Below are 18,905 nucleotides of genomic sequence, written 5' to 3' on the forward strand. Positions count from 1 at the left end.
AAGACAAAACTACCCCAATTAAAACTACACAATACAGATTATTTTCCCTAAAATAATAGTGATAAATTAAGTCGCATTTAATATGATTTTTAGGAAGGGGTCCTGTAAGTTAACAAGTGGGAGTTTGCACAAAAAAATAAAAATGGATCTTGAAAAAAAAAATCCCTCTTAAAGCATATAGTTTCATTATGTAAACAAACAGGCATTTAATTGATTAAAATTTCCCAAAAATGTAATTAATATTTCATAGTTAATATCAGGACTGAAGTGATGCAACTATTCGACTCAGTGAAAGTGGAAAATATTGGTAACTTACAATTTTATGGCAGTTTTTTTAAGTTGATGTTTTTTTGTTGAGTAAAAGAAGCCAACATTTCCAAACAAAGAAATGTATGGCAACTGTTACCGTGCAAAATTATAACAATATTTTTACACATATTGCAGTGTAAAAAATAAAGAGATTATTCACAAACCATTTAGCATATATAACATTTCTAACATTTCTACAGTCAGTCAGTTAAGTTTCTGACCTCAACAATCACACTCACAGAATTGCCCTGAATCAAAGAAAGATTTATTGAAAATTAAAAGACAAAGTACTCCAAAGCTCTTGAGAACAGTACAAAAGTTTTCAGCTTCAGATTAAACAAAAAAAGTCCTACAATTCTGCTGAGTACATGCAGTATGTACACTCGAAAGTGGGACGAAGCAGCACAGTGAGATTCACAAAACTAGTTCTGCTAGTTCTTGTCAACTCCTCTTAAAAATATACACTTTTAATCGTTGCCTTTGACAAAACATTTTGTCACAATTTCTTGGGTTTCTCCACTTGTTTTGATGCCCAGGTTGCTCAGAAACTGGTGTCTTTAGTTTTGCGAGAGGATTTACTGCAACTGTTGTATTAAAAAAAAAGAACCATATTAAGTTTCCCGCCCCAAGATGTTAAGATTACAATAATTTAGTCTTATAATTCTATACATGTATTAGCCTATTCTGTTTTTTATTAAAAATCTAAACAAAATGTAGCCACTTACCTAAATCGATATGACAAGAGGCAGAAAACCTACTAGTTTATCTGTCTAAAGCAAAATATTTTGTTGCCAATTCTTTTTTTCTTTTTTTTAACTGAAAACATACGTATACTGTAGCACACACACTTAACAATGTCGTCACTTATAATGAGAAATTCAGGTGAAGTGGCACAGTATGAAAAAGCCCAGATAATATGAGTGAAAAACATCAATCCTTCAGGGGTTTATCAGAACATGTCTGATGATTTGACGGTCATGAGCCCTGAGCCCACTGCTGATTGGTCCCGAGGAGCGAGGTATGAATTAAACGGTTCATGCAGTAACATCAAAGATTTATCACAGCCCCAAAAAACAAACAAAGAAAAGATGGATATCATCTAACTTCTCTCAACAGGAGAGAGCTGGGGCTTTACCTTCAAACAGATTACACAGGTAGAGTACTGAATTAATATTTTCTAAGGCACAAATGTCTTATTTTGTCTTCTTTTTTCTTTTTTAGAGAATATTCATCTTTGTTGCCTCAGTATTTTCTCCCTTAAAAAGATACAATTAAGTCGACCAGCTGCGAAACACAAACTCACCTTTACGTTAAAAAAAAACAAGACTGAAATGAAGCCAACCTCACGAACAGAAGGTAACAGAGTGCTGCTCTTCATTCCAGTCTCTCTTCACCTTAAGTGTGAAGAACATTAACCACTAAATGATGAGATGACGTGGAGGGGAAATGAAGAAGCCCTTCCATCGTCACTGTAACCGCTCTGACACTCATGAAAACGTAACGATGACGATGCAGTGATCGGTTCTACGGCTTCTGTGCAGAGTCTCCAACGATCTTAGCTTCTTTACGACCTACTTCCATGCCGTCGTCTCCCAGCTCCGCCCCCTCTTCTCCTCCCTGGTACATGTCGTGGGTCCACTTGGGGCTGCTGCCCCCCTTACGGTAGACGAAGCGACCCCGGCGAGGTGGGAAGGAACCCCGGCCTCTGCCGCGGTTGTCTACCCAGGTTTTCTCACCGTCGCGATCATCGTGCTGGAAGGAGACACAGACAGCATTAAAGGTCAAGTCAGAAAATAAAAAATGAAGCCAAAATGATCAAACAAATATAATAAAAGACAAAAACAATGTCCATATCGAGGCACAAGGGTTAAAACTCCCTCATACAGTCATGGGGAAAAAAATATTAGACCACTCTCGTTTTCTTCAATTTCTTGCTCATTTTAATGCCTGGTACAACTAAAGGTACATTTGTTTGGACAAATATAATGATAACAGCAAAAATAGCTCATACGAGTTTAATTTAAGAGCTGATATCTAGACATTTTCCATGATTTTCTGATAACCAAAATCATGATCAAGAAAACCATGGAAACTTGCTAGATATCAGCTCTTAAATTAAACTCTTTTGAGCTATTTTTGTCATTATATTTGTCCAAAGAAAATACCTTTAGTTGTACCAGGCATTCAAATGAACAATAAATTGCAGAAAACAAGGGTGGTCTAATAATTTTTTTCCACGACTGTATGTATAAAAAACACTGCAAACATGCTCAAAATGTTTAAATGGGTTTTTGTTTGTTTGTTTTCCTGTGCGACAAGATGCTTCCTCAGTAAAGATAAGAGCCTCTCCTCTGGTGAAAAAAAAATCAGATGCTTAAAACAACAGTTAATGAAAGCTTTATATATAAGCTACAACTGGTGTTAGATGGTCTTCCATGGGAAGCAATACGACAGATTTACCTTCCAGAATTTCAATCTGCAACATATGAAGAGTTATAACGTAACATCCTGAATAATATATCTATAGATCACTGCTTATTTATAGTAGGTCTAAAGCTGGAATTTCACCAATTTTTCCAATCACGTAGGAACTGTACAGAAACAGGTCAGCAGGTGTCAGCAAATCCACTTTTATGTCTGTTTGTGTTGTTGTGTTCAAATGTTCAACTCTTTAACAATATGAGGAAATGATTCAGTTCTGATGATGAAGTGGGTCAGGGATGACCCTCCTTCTACTTCAATGTTGAAATTAGGACACTATATTGATGAAAAGACTCCTTTTTCTGCACAAATGGCAGAAAGATTTTTCTGAGTTCAATATAATATGTATTAAATGGATAATAACCGTGAACTAATGTCTGAAATAGGAACATTAGGCATGAATAGGATCCATCTATAAATACGTTTTATAACTAATAAATAACTATTTTTTTACTAATTTAATAATTTCTGTCTTTTTTAAAAATGTTTCATTTATTTATTTTTAACCAGTCCAGAAACACCGGTTTGTATGTTTGTCTCTTTAGAAATGAAAAAGGTTCAAACGCATCAATAGCCAGTCATACCCCTCTCCCTGCCTGACTCACTGCCATCCACTTCACATTCAGCTCATATTAGATGTGTGAATCATCAGAGGCCCCATGATACGATTTTACTTGAGTCACTATACGATATTATGGCGATTTTAATTATTTTGCGATATGGTGAGTATTGCAATACAATATTCATCGTCTATTTATCTAACTTCAGTCTTTTCATTTCTCCACAAATGGACCAACAAAGTATTCAGTCAAACTGAACTGATATCAAACATGTATGGACGACAACAACTGCAGCATTTTCTGAAACTTTCCTCAACTTTAAGCTTTACTGCTCTGAAATTCTTTGAATGAAACTTAAAAAAGCCTAACTTTGCAGCGTTATTTCAACTTCACGACACAATATCATGACGCACATGGTGCCTATAGATTTGATTTCTCAGATCTTCAAGTTTCATATGATACCAGTATCTCCAGTATATTTGACTAAATATCACTTAAAGTGAGCCCGTTACGGCCTCTGGAAAAAAAAATACTGATGGCCAACCAGCCGTTGGATCGCTAAATATCAATACTTGGTGGCCATGAATCGATATTATTATTGCGATACTACGCTGTATCAGTTTTTTCCCGCACCTCTAGCTCATATGTACCATTATATCAATTTTAAGCTCACCAAGTAATACTTCCTGCTCTTGGGAGTGTATTCAGGGTCCCACTCCTCCTCTGGAGGGCGCGCTGCAGGGTTCATATTGGCAGGGTTTCCATTGCTGTTGTTGCCTGGATAATTTCCCCTGTTCCACCCTCTCCCTCTCACTCTGGGGAACTGAAAGCAAAACAACAACATGCAGTCAAGGGACATTTTCTACACAACATGTAGGAATATTTATTATCATCTTTGATTACTATTATTTTTGGAACAGGTCAGAATAAAAGAAATTCAACCCAGCATCGATGAGAACACACAAATAAAAATCCATACCGATGGAAATCAGGCATTTGTTTAGTGATGAGGTGAAGTTCAACTGTTTCACGCTACATTACCTTAATTAAAATCAGGTAGTGCATGGAAAATGTATGATAGAGTGTCATCATCATTATCATCATCATCCATATTATGTCTATTAGGAGGAAGGAACAGAGCAGAGAAGTGCAGTCTACTGTGATGCCATTAGGACAAAGAATTGTAAGAAGATGAGATGTCAGTACCTCAGTGAAATAAAAAAACAAATTCAGAAGAAGGAATAAACAAAGCTGAGACAGGAACTTACAAATCCGCGGCCTCGGCCTCTCTCTGGGTTGTAGCCCTCATACTCTCGAGGGCCCCTGTCTGCGGGCCCACTGTAGTCCCGTGGAGGGTAACGTGGGTGACCATAGCCCTCCTCCGAGTGCTCCATCCCCTCTCCTCCCATGTACTCTTTACCTCTGAAAGGTGGAGGATAAGGGGACGGAGAGGAGGAGGAGGAAGAGGAGGAAGGAGAGCGGTCCCGCTTCTTTTTACCCTTCCTGTGAAAACAAACATAAAAAGGTTCAGATGTGTCTTAAAAACTAAACAAAAGAATTTGAAGGTATAATGTGCAGGTTGATTTGTAAGGCAGCTGGTATGGTTACCTCTTCCTCCTTCACAAAAATGTTAAATGCACTTAATTTTAATTGAAATACACCTGTGGATACTCCAGGTGTGCTGTAATTATACCATTATATTGTTATATTGTAAAGGGGCTACTGCATGTGTGAAAATTTGGTCTAAAAAAAACATAAAATGCTCCTTCAAAAACAACACAAACACAATTACAATGCATTTAATTTCCATGGCAAAATGTATTTAAATGACCAAAAAAGCCATTCCTTACATTCTATATTTTTTCAGACCATATTTTCACACTTGCAACAAACCACTGACAAGATGGATTTATTTTCCATATCTGTATTGAAAATTTATGTTTGCGTTATTTTCCTGTTTATTGTCATGCACCAAAATACTCAGTCGTTTTCTGTGTAAACCTGCCTGTGTTACACCAATTTCTGTTTCTGATTTTTAAAGCTTTACATTAAGAATGCTTTAATCATGTAAACAATGTCATTCATCTAAGTGCCAGACATGAACTGTAGAAAAGTGATGCGCTGACTTATACTTGGTAGGGAGTTAAAATTATATATTGTGAATGTGTGGGGGAAAAGAAAAAGTGAAATTGTTTATCTTACTCTGCTGCTGTAAACATTCCTGCAACATGGCAACAAATCCACAGCAACAACAATAACCACTCTAACTATTCCCTGGTGCCATGTTGCTGATTTAAAGACATGACTGAAGCTCTTGAGGGAAAAACTGAGATTGAACGTACTTGGATTTCTTGTGGTGTTTCCCAGATTTCTCAGAGGACCTCTCTCTGCTTGGTCCTCGGGAGCCTCCGGGACTCCTGCCTCCTTCACGCTTGAACTCCTTCCCAGCAAACCTCTTACGTCTTTCAATATCCAGGCGAAGGTCCATCACGTCGCCTTTGAACTTTTTACTTGGATCCTGCAGAAAAATGTGCTTATTAGCCACTAAACTGGCTGTTAAAATCAACTAATTTGGTGAACATGAAATACAAAATGAAACAAACATCACAACAGATGCACAACATTTATTAAGTATTGTGTTCCCTCTAGTGGAAATGTGACAATTATTACTCTACACATGACATTACTAATGCAGTAAAAATATTCTTAAAAAGTGACTTTTTACAGTTTAATATAAAACTATTTGTGGAAACCAGCAGCATGCATGTAGCTCATTAAAACAAATTGAATTGAATTTCACAGTTTTTTTGTAGCTTGATTTTTTTTCTTTTTAAGAAAAATACTTACAAGGTAAAGGCACTGATAAGCGTCCCTTGAGAGGCTTGGACTCAGGATCTTAATTCACTTCCTTTTAGCCTTTGCTTGGGTTCGTACATACCCAATCAATAACCATATCTCATACGCTGGGGGGGCTTTCTTTCTTGGCACTTACAAACAACAATTGGGCTCTTTTGATTTAGATATATGCATCCTTTGAAAGAAAAGCACAAAGCTGAACACTGCTGCTTTGGATCGTCTCAAATTTGCTTGTTCCAAATACGTCAAATTTCAAAATGGCAGGTCACCTTGTAGCTCGTCTCCTCCATATCCTCAAACAGGTGAGAGTGCCTCTTAAAGGCACTGGGGGAAACATCGATTCTCCTGAGGGAAGAAGAAGAAAGCCTGAATGCCAGTAAGAAAAGATTATAAACAAATGGAAGTGCTTTTGGAATAAAACACTTCAGATCTTCGCTGCACAATATTGAAAAAACTAATATTGTTATTTCTGTAATGTATATCACAACATAATAACAATAAATACCCTACAAGAATTTTCACTCTCCAGGTCCAGGGACAAGCACCACTAGAAGAAACTGTTTTTTGTTTGTTTTAAAGTCATATGCATCAATCTGGTGCTCTTCAAGAGCAAAATTAAGAGATTAGATCTACACATTGGTGTAGATTAGGGATGGGCGTTTGGAAGAAACCTGCCAACTCATCTAGCATCTATAATGTTAACGATCAATTAATCGCTATGTTTTTAGACATACTCCAGTATGTCTGTTGGAGCGGCCTTTCCATCAACTTTAAATTCCCTTGGCAGACTCAGACATCCTCCGTTAAGAAGTACAAAACAAATAATTATGAAACTGTGGCGAGCCTACCTAGACTGTAAGTTATTAATGGGAAACACAGGACCCTTCATGGAAAACTTCAATATATTGCTTGTTGTGCATGTGAACATCGCAATGTCAACCCTGAAATGACATATTGTGCAGTCCTACTTGAGATCAGATAATTAGCCGCTGTAGGTACCTGTGGATTTCTGGGCTCTTCCTTGGCTTCATCAATTCTACCTCCGCAGCTTTTCTTTGGTACATGGCAAACCGCTCACTTAAAGTCATGTCTGAGGATTGGAAGTGTTGAGCTGCAAATAAAAGAAGAACAAACTATTATTCCACATACAGCAGCACCTACTGCGGTATCTAACTTATAGAAGTAATGAAATGTTGTCGTCACTCCTGTTGTCTCGAGTCTGTAGAAGCCGGACGAAACCAGCTCGGGTCACACTTTACCTTTGATGTAATGCACAATTGAGACTATGTGCTGAGCAAACAGCTCAGAGGGGCTGCGGCGGAGCTGTGCTGACTGAATGTGCTGGAAAATGGAACGAAACTCTGGATCTTTCTGAGAAGGATTGACCAGGTCTCGGGGCATGAGGCGCTCTTTAGACAGTGACGAGCTGAGAGAACAGAAGAGGTCAGGAACAATGAACATTAAGTAGCAAAAATATCTACAATGTGAGCCCAAATATAGGACAAAGGGGACACAAAATGTCGACACTGTTGTCTCATGAATTTGTCTCATGATCCAAAACCAATCCAAAAGCAAACTGTGTGATTATGTCATTGTTATGACAGCATTAGCTTTGCAAATATTTTCTGAGAACAAAGAAAACAGAACCATCAGAAGTTACGGTTAAGTTAGATGTTGCCAAAGTTACTTTGGCTGAGAACCTCAACTTATCTTCAGCAAAATGTTAAAACTAGTAACTTTAAACGTGCAGTCATACAAGTGGAATGTGGAATAACAAGTTTGCAAGACAATGCTACCCTCAATAGAAATAACATTAACACCTAACCTTATGTTCAAATTGTGATTGCTAGTGCTGAATAAAAACAACCCACTTAATGCAGATTATTAGTCCAAAGCTTCACATATCCTCACATCAGTCAACAAATGTTAATTAAATGCTTCTTTAAGATACAGGGACACGTAGGCAGTCAAAAAAAATGGACCTTGCTTCATTTTGTGAGTCTGTGCCCGATAAGCTCAACAATGTGGGTGTGTCTCATGTTTCACCTGTACAAGAGAAAAGTCTGCCTAGCGAGGATCTACGAGTTGTTACTGTTATGTATCTTAAAAGTCTCTTACTTTACAATCCTTATATTTGGGCCCAGGTGTTAATATTGCAGTGTACATTTAATGATCTGGTTTAATTACACATACCTGGGCTTTTCATCAACAGAGCCGACTTTGAGCTCAAAGTCGTGCCTTGACGCGGTCAGGTGTCGTACAGGTGAGTCCTCACGAGGAGGGAAAGCTCCGGGGAACAGCGGCCGCTCCTTCTCTCTGGAAGTTGCGGGAGGGGACGGACTCCTTCTAGACTTCTCCTTCTCTTTCTTCTCCTTCTTCTTGGACTTCTCCTCTTTCTTGGAGCTGTGCTTGCGGCTTCGGAACAAGTCCTCCTCCATGTGATCCACCGGCTCCGCCTCTTCAGCATCTCTCCGGCTCTTCTCTTTCACTGACGGGTAGGATGTCGGATAGCTTGGTTCGTCCCCCCATTTACCAAAAAGGTCCCGGGCTGTGAGGGTGGTTTTGATCTCCCCGTCCTCCTCGATGTCTCGCTCTTTCAGCCCGTGAGACTTGAGGAACTCCTCTTCTCCAGCGTCAAAGAAAGGCAGGGTCTTGTCCTCTTTGGAGTCGTTGAAAGAAGTGGACGAGATGCTGAAAAGGTCTCCAGACTTGCTTCCTTTCTCCAGTTCTCTGTCTGTGGCGCTCTGCTCTTTATCGCGACCGTTCTCCTTCTCAGCAGCCTGCTTTTTGTTTTTGTTCTCAGCCAAGAACCTGAAAAAGAGAACCAAAATGAACTTTAATACCTGCAACACGAGGTATACAACTAATATACTTATTTATTACTGAATAACATAAGAGGGAAAATAAGACAACATATTGTTACAAGCTGAAAAAGAAAACTGTATTACACAACAGGGATGGGCAAGCTTACAAACAGATGGTAGAACTGCATTCATAATGTTAATTATTGGATTATTAACTTCTGTTTCTTGCTCCGGGCTGACAAGATAATAATTTGTGTTTTGATTATTCACTCCTGTGATTCTCCTTTTACACTTGCATCCAAAATAAAATCTTTTGACAGCAGTTGTGGCAGAATTTTCTCATATGAACTTGAAAATGAGCATAATATGTTTACATTAAATAAAAACTAAGAATGCAACCCTTTGCTTATTTAGTAATGACAGTCTGTTGAGGGACTTTATTTGTGCATATTCTTATTACCTAAAAACAACTGAACTGAGATACTGAACTGATGATTATGTGAACAGTATATTTTCACTCTGCCAAACCTGTGTCATGGTGATACAATACGTATCATGATAAAGGTTACAATTCAATATATTGCCACACTGTAAGCAAGGCTTTTCTAATGTTACAGAAAGCTAAAAAAAACATTATGCAATTATTATTATTACAATTGTGGGATCTACCTTTGCATTTATGACAGTCGCTTTAAGATCCAACATCATTAGAAAACAACTTTTTGTGCAATCTGTCTGCTATGAAACTTGACGCTTATCAGCGCTTATTAAACTTTTATCGATAATGCCGTGTTTGAGAATTGACACAGTATCACAAATCGTAATATGGTAATACTCAGGTGTATCAATATTTTCTTACCCTTTGACAGTACACGTGTACATATAGGTTAGTAGCGTTTTAACTCTTAGGAATTAAAGGTCAGTGGGGCGTTCTTTGAAAAGTATTTGGACATAATTCTCAGTATTAATGTACCTGCTCATCAGTATATTTTACTGGTCAAATTATTCTTAAAAATAAAAATAGGAACTTAAAAATGGCAGATTCTGTACAATATATAAACCTACGAGCTCCACAGAAGTTTTGCAGCAGTTTCTGGTTTTAACTTCCTATTTTGATCTTGACACTGAATAAATAAAAATAAAAATAAAAAAGCCCACCCCTAAACAAACAGTAAAGACCAGGACTCACATTGCAGTAATCATACTCACGTAAGCACCACCGTCCTAAGTAAATGGGATTTCATACAACTTCCTCTCAGTGCTCAGAAAAGGACAACAATGCACTTAATATCTGGAGTCTTATGTTTTCTTTCCTTTTTAACCTGTATTCCTCCAGGGATCTTTGAAAAAAGGCTAAATATGTTTGAAAGAAAAATAACGTTCATAATTTGTTAGAAAAATTAAAAAGATAATGCCATTACATTGAAATAACAACAAACAGAATAGACATACTTTTTGAAGGCAGCGGAGATCCCGCTCTTATCGGCAGATTTGGAGTCCTCCTTTGAGAAGAATCCGAAGCCGCTGAAGGAGGCAGTTTGTCCAGACTTTGTGGGGCTCTTTGCTGGAGGGGACGCGGTCCCGATGGTTTTCCACAGAGGGCCGCCGCTCCCAGGTCCTTTGCCGTCAGGACCAGTGTCACTGTCCGCTTTTTTAGTCTCTGGGGGGGTTCGTTTAGGGCTGGTGTCATAGTCAATCCATTTACCGCCAGACACCTTTTCGATGGCGCTGCCATCTGCTGCCTGACCGGATTTGTCTGCTTGACTTTCTACCTTGTCCTTACTCTCCTTGGAGCCGTGCTTGCCCTTGCTGCTGCGGTGACGTGGCGATGACGACCGGGACCGCGAGGAGAAGCTGGAGTGCCTGGAGCGCCGGGATCCCCGTGAAGATGAGCGGTCAGAGTAGTGGGAGCGGCTCCGGCTTCCTGAGCGCTTCTTGGGTGTGCGGGAGCGTGAGCGCCCTCTCCTGGGACTGTGTGCGTGGTGGTCCTGGTCATGGTGCCGGTCGTGCCAGCCTCCTCCACCACCTCTATCACCACCACCTCCACCACCCTGCCAGTTGGACTTATAGCCATAGCCGCCGCCTCCTCCCCTGTTCTGGTAATGGCCTCGTTGGTAATAGCCTCGGGCTCTGCCACGGTAGTGGTAGGGCCTCCGGTAGCCTCGGTTGTAGCCTCTGAACCCACCTCTGTTGTTCTGATAGTCCCTGGTAGGATAGTTTCTGTAGGACGGAGAGTGGGAGCGAGAGCGGGAACGGGATCTAGAGCTGGATGTGAGCGAACAAAGAAAAGACACAAGAAAGATTATGGCCTAATACAATTTTAAACCTTGAAAGTGCCACTTTCAATTAGAGGTGGGATTCAGCAGAACAAAATAAAATTCAATCAAGAATTGAAAATAGGAGAAAATTCTCAGTCTATTCATCTCACATCAGTCTTTTTATTTCTCCACAATGAGAGTCAAACCCACAGATGGACCAACAAAGTATTCAGTCAAACTGAACTGATATCAAACATGTATGGACGACAATGACTGCAGCATTTTCTCAATCTTTCCTCAACTTTAAGTTCTCTACTCTGAATTTTTTTGAATGAAACATAAAAAAAAGTCTAACTTTGCAGAGTTATTTCAACAACATCCCAACACGTTATCCCGATATATAGATCCCTCAGATCTTCTACTTTCATATGATACCAGTATCTCCAGTATATTCCTAAAAGTCAGCCCACTACAGCCTCCCAAAAAAAAAAAAACACTGCAAAAATGACGGCCCACCGGTCGTCAGAATGCTAAACATCGGTACTTTCCGGCCATGAAACGATATAATATGGCCACGAAATATATCTCAATACTGTGCTATAGATTTTTTCCCCCACCTCTACTTTCTATGATATGATGTAGCAGATATAGCAATTTTCTGGGTCAGATTCAACAATTTCTTAGTTCCGTAATTAATCTATTGACAGAAAATTAATCAGCAACAACTTGAATAATCAATGGAAAATTTTAATTGTTAATAATTGTTCAAATGCAAGTTTTTTCTTGTTTCTTTTGTCTTCCATAACAGTAAACTAAAAGTCTCTGGGTTTTTGGTCGACAAGCTATCTGAAGATGTCAGCTTCAGGTTTCACACCTAATAGGCAAAACAATAAATTAATTCATTCAGAAAATAGTAAGAATAGTTAGTAACTGTTAGAAAGATTAATAGACGATTAAAATAGTTATTAGTTTCGGCCTTAAAATATATTATACACTACCAAGAAAGGTTTTAAAGAGACATGTAGTTTAGCTTTCTGACCAGCACATAAAGCCTATTGCAACAACAGCTTTTGAAAAATAAATAATATTCCTCATTTTTTTGTGTACACAATGGGCTCTAGTGGATTCAAAATCATATTATGGGTAGCCTTGACAAGAGACAGAAACCAACGAATGTCCAGTTGGGGGCGATGTAAGTTCAGTGATGATGGGAAGGACCTACACATAGCATGGTGTTGTATCTGTTATCCACACCCGAATGCATAAACATATATTCAAATTACATACAGGAGATCGCACAAGGATTCACATACTGCCCCGTGGATCATTTCTAAAAACAGCTTCCAACAAGCTGCTTCCCTGAGGACAAATAACTCCGGTTCAACAGAGTACATTGTGATTTCAACTATAAAACAAACACATGAGGACAAACAGAAAACTAATCATCATGACATAACATCTGCAAACAAAAGTCCACCTACAAAACAAACTGTGTCTTCACTTATCAAAGGCTGCAGATAAAATACATTCAAACACAAACAGGAGAAATATATAGAAGCAAATTATAAATTCAGGCGTGTGAGAAATGTGACTTTAATTGACAAAATGTTATGACTACTCCTGTAGTCATGGATTGTTTGGCCACACACAAAACCATTAAGTTTACAAGTACATGCCAGCTACACTAAGCCAAACACAGAATAGTCATTCCTCTGCCTCTACCTTTTCATTGGAGCAGAGCAGTCCGGGACAAAAGACACTATACTTCCCACAAGCAGGACAGTCTGGCTCTAATTTATGTGTTGGACAAAAGGTAGAGCCGGGACACAACCTGCTCTAATCCACCGAGGGAGGAGGCAGTGAAGGGGGAGGGAGATGCGGCCAAGAGAACTTGCTCTCTACTCCTTTTGCCAATCATTGACGTGCAGTGTAGCAATGCTCTTCAAAGAAAAACATCCACTCAACAACTCAGTGTCTGTGAAAGTGGTTTAACCCTCGAGCTTCAAAAGGAAACATGGATTAAAAACAATTAAAAACAAGGCAGCCAGCATTGAAATACCTCCTTCCTAACATTAAATCAATAAAATGTCATATTGGTTGACATCTTAAAACTGTTACACACATCACAATTATAAATGGCTGGTGATTCCTAACAACAGGGTTAGCTGATGCAAATATCTTCAGGCTTGGTCAGCCACACAGGCAAACATTTATACAAATTGAGAGCAAACCCACAACCAGTATGGCCCAGACAAAAGAGGAACATTCAATTACATTTTAATTTAACTAGAGTTAGGGAAGTAAAAAGTATTCAAATTGATGCAGCAACTGACAGTCCATTCCTCATATACAGTCTATGCTCAAAAGGAAAGAGTATTTTATTTTTTGTCGGTTGTAGTCTTCAACTGAACTCAGTGAGTCCTCCGTTTAAGAAGTGATCTCAAAGAGAAATTCACATGAAAAGGGATGAAGCAAACAACTGAAACATGAGCTAGCCCTTTCCTAGTTGCTTTGCACTGTCCTACATACAGAGCCAAACAGAATATGAGTACACCACCAGTGTACTCAGCTAATGTTTGTGTTATTTGTTTGACAGCACTGACTGATATTCCAGAGCACAAACAGTTGTCTGCATACCAATGAAAGGTGCATTGCTTTTAAATCAGAGTAAATAGCCACCAATTAGGCAAAGTGAAAGTCTATCTACTGAAGTTGAAACACATTCAATGGCTGATCGGCCATATCAGTTAACAAAAATTATTAGTCACATTCGTAGTAATGACTAGCACAGCTAATAGCTGTAGTGCATATTCGTACATATTATTACTCATTCAAAACCATATTAACCAGTTCAGTGAGTTTTAGGCACTCTGCAGTCTAAATTAATGCTATCGGTAATGTCAAAAACAGAGAAATGGATTTACCTATAGCGACGTTTTCTGGATCTTGAGCGGGAGCGGCTTCTCGAGTGAGATCTGGAGTAAGATCTGGATCTCGACCTCGATCTGGAGCGAGACCGAGCTGGCGAATCCGGAGCCTTTGACATCTTTGTGCTCAGCTGAGTAAAAATATTCTTTCCCTTAAAAACATGAGGAGAAAACAAGTGAATTGTATTAGTTTTACTCGAACGGAGGCTCTTCAAAAGAAAACATCAAGTTCAATATAAACAGAATCGTGCAGTTGCATAATATCTCAACCTGCTGACAGGCTGGGCCGCGTACAAGACACCATGCCCAACGCCATCAAGACCCCTTCACCTAGCTGCTTTAAATCCTCCCCCTGAAGCCCCACATGACCTTGAACTGTCAAGACCAATGCAGTGATAACACACAAAGGCCAACAGGTTAGCTGTAAGACTGTAGCAGACAGCTGGAGCAGCATGTAAACATGAGCCAGCAGCAACGTGAGACAGGTTGAGCATCTGTGCAGAAAGATGTTGAAGGCTGCAGCTGCTGAGGAGGAGTGAGGGCTGGCTCAACATCAGACACAAATCAACCTTAATAGGGAAGCATTCCAAAAACATGGGCCTTCCAAAAACAGGATACAGCCTACAACACAGGATCAGGTTCTGTGAATTTGTCATCATTACAACAAAATTGATCACATAAGTGTAGTAAGACCTACATAAATCAGCTCTGTGGTTTATTGAAGGTAGACAATCTTGAGAAAGCGGCCATTACTGTGATTCTGTAAAATTCTGGTGTATAAGATCGTTTGGTGGGGCTAAGAGGCTGATCATAAACCGCACATCCCCCTTTTGAATCTGTCGTTGTTGATCTCTCACTCATTTCCTGTCATCTCTCTACTTCTGCTATCTACCGGTAATAAAGACACAAAATGCCCCTAAATATAAGCCTTTCCAAAAATAAAATAGATTCAAGATGCTGTTATAAAGCTTAAAAACTCTGATCTGTGAAACATGAAACCAATCTCAATAAACCAATCTGAAGATTACAATACCTGACCAAAAAAAAAAAAAAAGACTTTAAAAATGACACATCTGGCTGTTAGAAGGTCAAACGTGACGCCAAAAAAACAAATCTAGCAGGACAACAGGGCAAAGCATGTATCCAACACTGAGCAACTTTTTTACATTTTAATTTATGCTTAACATCTTTTTCTTAAATAAATATGAACTTTTGCACATCCTCTGATCAATATTTTTGCACAACCTACACAAAACTACAGCTTTCTCATTCTACAACAGTTATATTGTACAATTTTTTGTTACATTTTTTCTATTCTATATTTATTTTTGCTGACCTGTCCTTTGCCTTTATATCAGTTTTTCAAAAATGTTCATTGTACGCACCAAAGACCCCAAGGCCAATTCCTCCTAACCTAGTTGGCAATAAACCCATTCTGATTCTGTAAAACATTTAGATAAAATGAAACTCTGGAGGTAAACAACCAGCGGTTCAGTTATGTGACCTTGACCCAAAAACTAACTACTGAATCATCACTAACGGAAAAAGGCAACATGTGCAACACTGCATCAATGATTTAATCCCAACTTGCAGAACAGGAACTATTAGTTCTTTCTCTATTTTCTAGTTTCTACCAAGGAGGAAAATATAAAGATTAAAACTATCAACTCAAATTTAGCAGCATTTTGTTCATATTGCTGCCCATTTGCCAGGATGCTCTATTAATACCTGAAAACTTTTTCTCTCATGTCTTTCTTCAACAAAACCAGTCTTTTACAAAGCAGCAGCCCTGAAACAGGTAAAGCAGAGCTGCTTTAGTGCTGTGGTACAAGAAGAATGATTTTTACGTCCGCAGGGACTTCTTAAAGCTGAAAAGGCAGCATCCCTGCTACTAATGAATACAAACTGATATTTCCACCTTTTGACTAAACGTCTGAAGTGTTTGTATCTTATTCAAGACTTCCTTTGAGAATCCAATTAAATGCACAATAATGGGTTTTTTTTCTGTGAGGAATGTCTGTTTTCTTTCATGTTTAATGGGTCAACAGTTGCTATGTGCCAAACAATGGTTGCCGAGTGCAGTACAGGCTTCCCCCTGCTTTCCAAAACTAAAGCAGACACTTAAGTGTTTTACTGACCACTAAAGGCCTTCATTGCTCTTGAGTGAACCTCCAATCTTACCAAATACATGTAATTAAGGTGCCTCTTTGCATGCAGGCACCACTATGTTTGGTATCTAACCACTTTAGTCATGCAAGGGAAAATGTGTCCCTCATCAAGATGCTTAATATTTGAAATGTAAAGTGAACATTATGAGATGTATCGCTGAGACTCTTAGCAAGCAAGTTTCACTGAATGAGTTAAACATGCAGAGCTGAACAAGCTAAGGTAGAAGCCTTGCTTTTGATAAGCATTATAGGTTTTGTATTCATAGCATCATCTCTTATTCTGTTCTTCCCTGCAGATTTCGTGAACGCCCTGAATGATAATTACAGGGCAGTGCATCAGTGAGCTGACTTTCACAACATTATCTACTGCCCAACTCCCCCCATTTGCCAGCAGAACAAAAGCGGAAGTGAAAGCAAGCATTAATAATTCCGGTTTCATCATTCCATGCTGTCTTTGACAGTCTGTGCAGCTGGTCACCCTGATAAATCATCTAATGCAATATACATCTGCAGTTAAATTTAAATATGACATACTCTTCTTCTTGGTTCTGATGCAGTAAGTCATATTGTGTGCTCTGGTGTTATTGATGCAGAACTGGTTTGGGTTTACTTTGAAAAAGTAGCTCGGCTGGTTGTGTGGGTTGAGGTTAAAAGAGATGAGAGCACCATCCAACCAAAGACATGCACATTTTAACAATGGAGGAAGATATCTGTCTGTGAAACCGGCATACATGAGAGGCAGTACTCAAATGCTGGGTAAGAGTTTCTCTAGTCAGAGGCAACTTAAGTCCTTTTTTTAGTTTTGATACTGCTGTAATTCTTCGAAAGTTAAGGTCAAGCTCTTAAAAGTACAAACAGTTTAGTGCTTCAATATCCCTGTGATTGTATTATGAAATGCAGGCAGCTGTAAAAAAAAAAATATAATATAAGATAGCTATTTAATTTACCTACTACAGATGTGTTACGAGAATATTTTCTGAAGTACTTGTTTGAGGTAACTATGTTTTTCTCTTAACTCCACAACATTTATTTGACAACATTACTTACTTTGCAGGTTATTAGGTTATTACTACAAAGTATCAACTACACAACTGAGAAATTATGATGTATCAATCATTCCAAAATGGGCCATTCTGCATAAGTACTTTACTGTCTGTACCTTTCACAGGGTAAAATTCAAGCATGTTTTAAGCCCTTCCAATGTGCATTTTCAAGCTTTTTCAGCATCTTAAACCTGTGGTAAATTACATGTTTATATACAGCACTGACAGTACATACAGTAGACTGATTACTTCACATGTTAAATCACATGAATGAGATGTCCTTGTACTGTAGATGACCAAATTGTTTCGTAACAGCATCCTTTAGAAGGGTGACAATTTTTAAACACATAAAAAAAGTTTAATGCTTTAACATATGTTTTTGGTAGAATTGGAAACAAATATAATGTATATTTCAAGCACTTTAATAAAAAAAATCCAAGTACTTTTCAAACCTTGAAATCACTACATTAAAATTCAAGTGTATTCCCATAGGAACTTTAATATTTTGATGCTATTTTTTTTTTTACCAAGCAGTACACTTAGTAATGTAATACTTCTTCCACCACTGGGCATACATGTTACCAACACAAGCCAATGAATTTAATAGTCAATTCGGCCATTTTGGTTGTATTTTTAGCCAGTTATCAGCATTCATAATCAACCATTTGAGCATATAATGCAAACAAAATAATGGAAGTTATCTGTGCAGCACAGAGACGCACAACAACACCTAATAAACTGATGAAAAAAAGCTACATATAGGATACATTTGAAAAAAAATAAAGTTAGCTTTGCTCAACGTAACGTTGCACAACACTGTGATCAATACTAAAGTCAAATAAAAACTGACTAAAGCTGTCGATACTCGAGACAAACCTTCACGATATGCTTCACGTTTCAAATTTACAAAGCAGTTAGTGACTTCTACTATCAGCTCAGCAACAAAGTGAAGCTACATTTACCTTTCCCCCGTTTTCTCAGCACCGGACACGGCTCGTTTTTATGAATAAATGTTTGCAGAAGTGCAGTAACCTTTGAGGCCAAGCAGCTCGTCTGGTCCCTCCTTCCTGCTTTACTGTAAACGGATGTTAGCAACCTGTTAGCAACTTAGCTTGTTAGCAGCGGCACCGCTACCAACTAGGTCACTAAAACAGACACGCTGCGCCTTTATTAGAGGCTATGTGCCCGGAATAACGTGTCAGTCGCCATTAGATACATCTGATGGCGTTTTAATGTGTCTGACAATTACGCTAAATGTGTCTTTTTGGGCGGCATTAATATTTTACGGGAGCTAACGGTCAACAGAAATGGCTAGCTCACGATGCTAGCTTTGCTTGCGCTCAAATCTCGCGAGATTTTGTGCGACGTGATGGCAGGGAGGAGATTTTTTTTTACTTTCTTTTTTTAATCAACAATACACTGAAAAAAAAAATTTTTTTGGCCCTGTAAATACGAATTCAGTGATTTTACATTAAAATAGCAGTTTTTCATGTCGTGCA

The 18,905-nt window shown here is 38.6% G+C and overlaps 1 protein-coding gene across 4 annotated transcripts; it reads right to left on the reverse strand.

Annotated features, from left to right (window-relative positions):
• Window positions 1-552: 552 nt before the first annotated feature.
• On the reverse strand, window positions 553-18,731 carry thrap3b (thyroid hormone receptor associated protein 3b). 4 transcript variants are annotated; one of them, XM_059349717.1, is made up of 11 exons: window positions 18,369-18,729; window positions 14,193-14,347; window positions 10,463-11,275; window positions 8,400-9,017; window positions 7,466-7,632; window positions 7,206-7,317; window positions 6,476-6,551; window positions 5,693-5,868; window positions 4,619-4,853; window positions 4,024-4,173; window positions 553-2,061 (listed from the first exon to the last, which is right to left on the reverse strand). In XM_059349717.1, the coding sequence occupies exons 2-11, from the start codon at window positions 14,312-14,314 to the stop codon at window positions 1,834-1,836; spliced, it is 2,697 nt and encodes an 898-aa protein (XP_059205700.1). In that variant the 5' UTR covers window positions 14,315-14,347; window positions 18,369-18,729; the 3' UTR covers window positions 553-1,833. The 4 variants fall into 4 exon arrangements, 3 of the variants coding, with proteins under 3 accessions (XP_059205700.1, XP_059205701.1, XP_059205702.1); XR_009395595.1 differs by lacking the exon at window positions 553-2,061 and adding an exon at window positions 4,392-4,468 and having other exon boundaries at window positions 4,059-4,173; window positions 18,369-18,731; XM_059349718.1 differs by lacking the exons at window positions 14,193-14,347; window positions 18,369-18,729 and adding an exon at window positions 12,991-13,081.
• Window positions 18,732-18,905: the final 174 nt, after the last annotated feature.

The sequence above is a fragment of the Centropristis striata genome, chromosome 14, assembly GCF_030273125.1.
Source record: "Centropristis striata isolate RG_2023a ecotype Rhode Island chromosome 14, C.striata_1.0, whole genome shotgun sequence".
Taxonomy (NCBI): domain Eukaryota; kingdom Metazoa; phylum Chordata; class Actinopteri; order Perciformes; family Serranidae; genus Centropristis; species Centropristis striata.

Excerpts from the sequence above, each read along its gene's own strand:
- thrap3b (XM_059349717.1), bottom strand. The coding sequence starts at position 14,314 with ATGTCAAAGGCTCCGGATTCGCCAGCTCGGTCTCGCTCCAGATCGAGG. Across the intron at positions 11,276-14,192 it reads TCCAGAAAACGTCGCTATAG|CTCTAGATCCCGTTCCCGCT; the intron begins GTAAATCCATTT and ends GCTCACATCCAG. Across the intron at positions 6,552-7,205 it reads AAGAGCCCAGAAATCCACAG|GAGAATCGATGTTTCCCCCA; the intron begins GTACCTACAGCG and ends TTCTTCCCTCAG.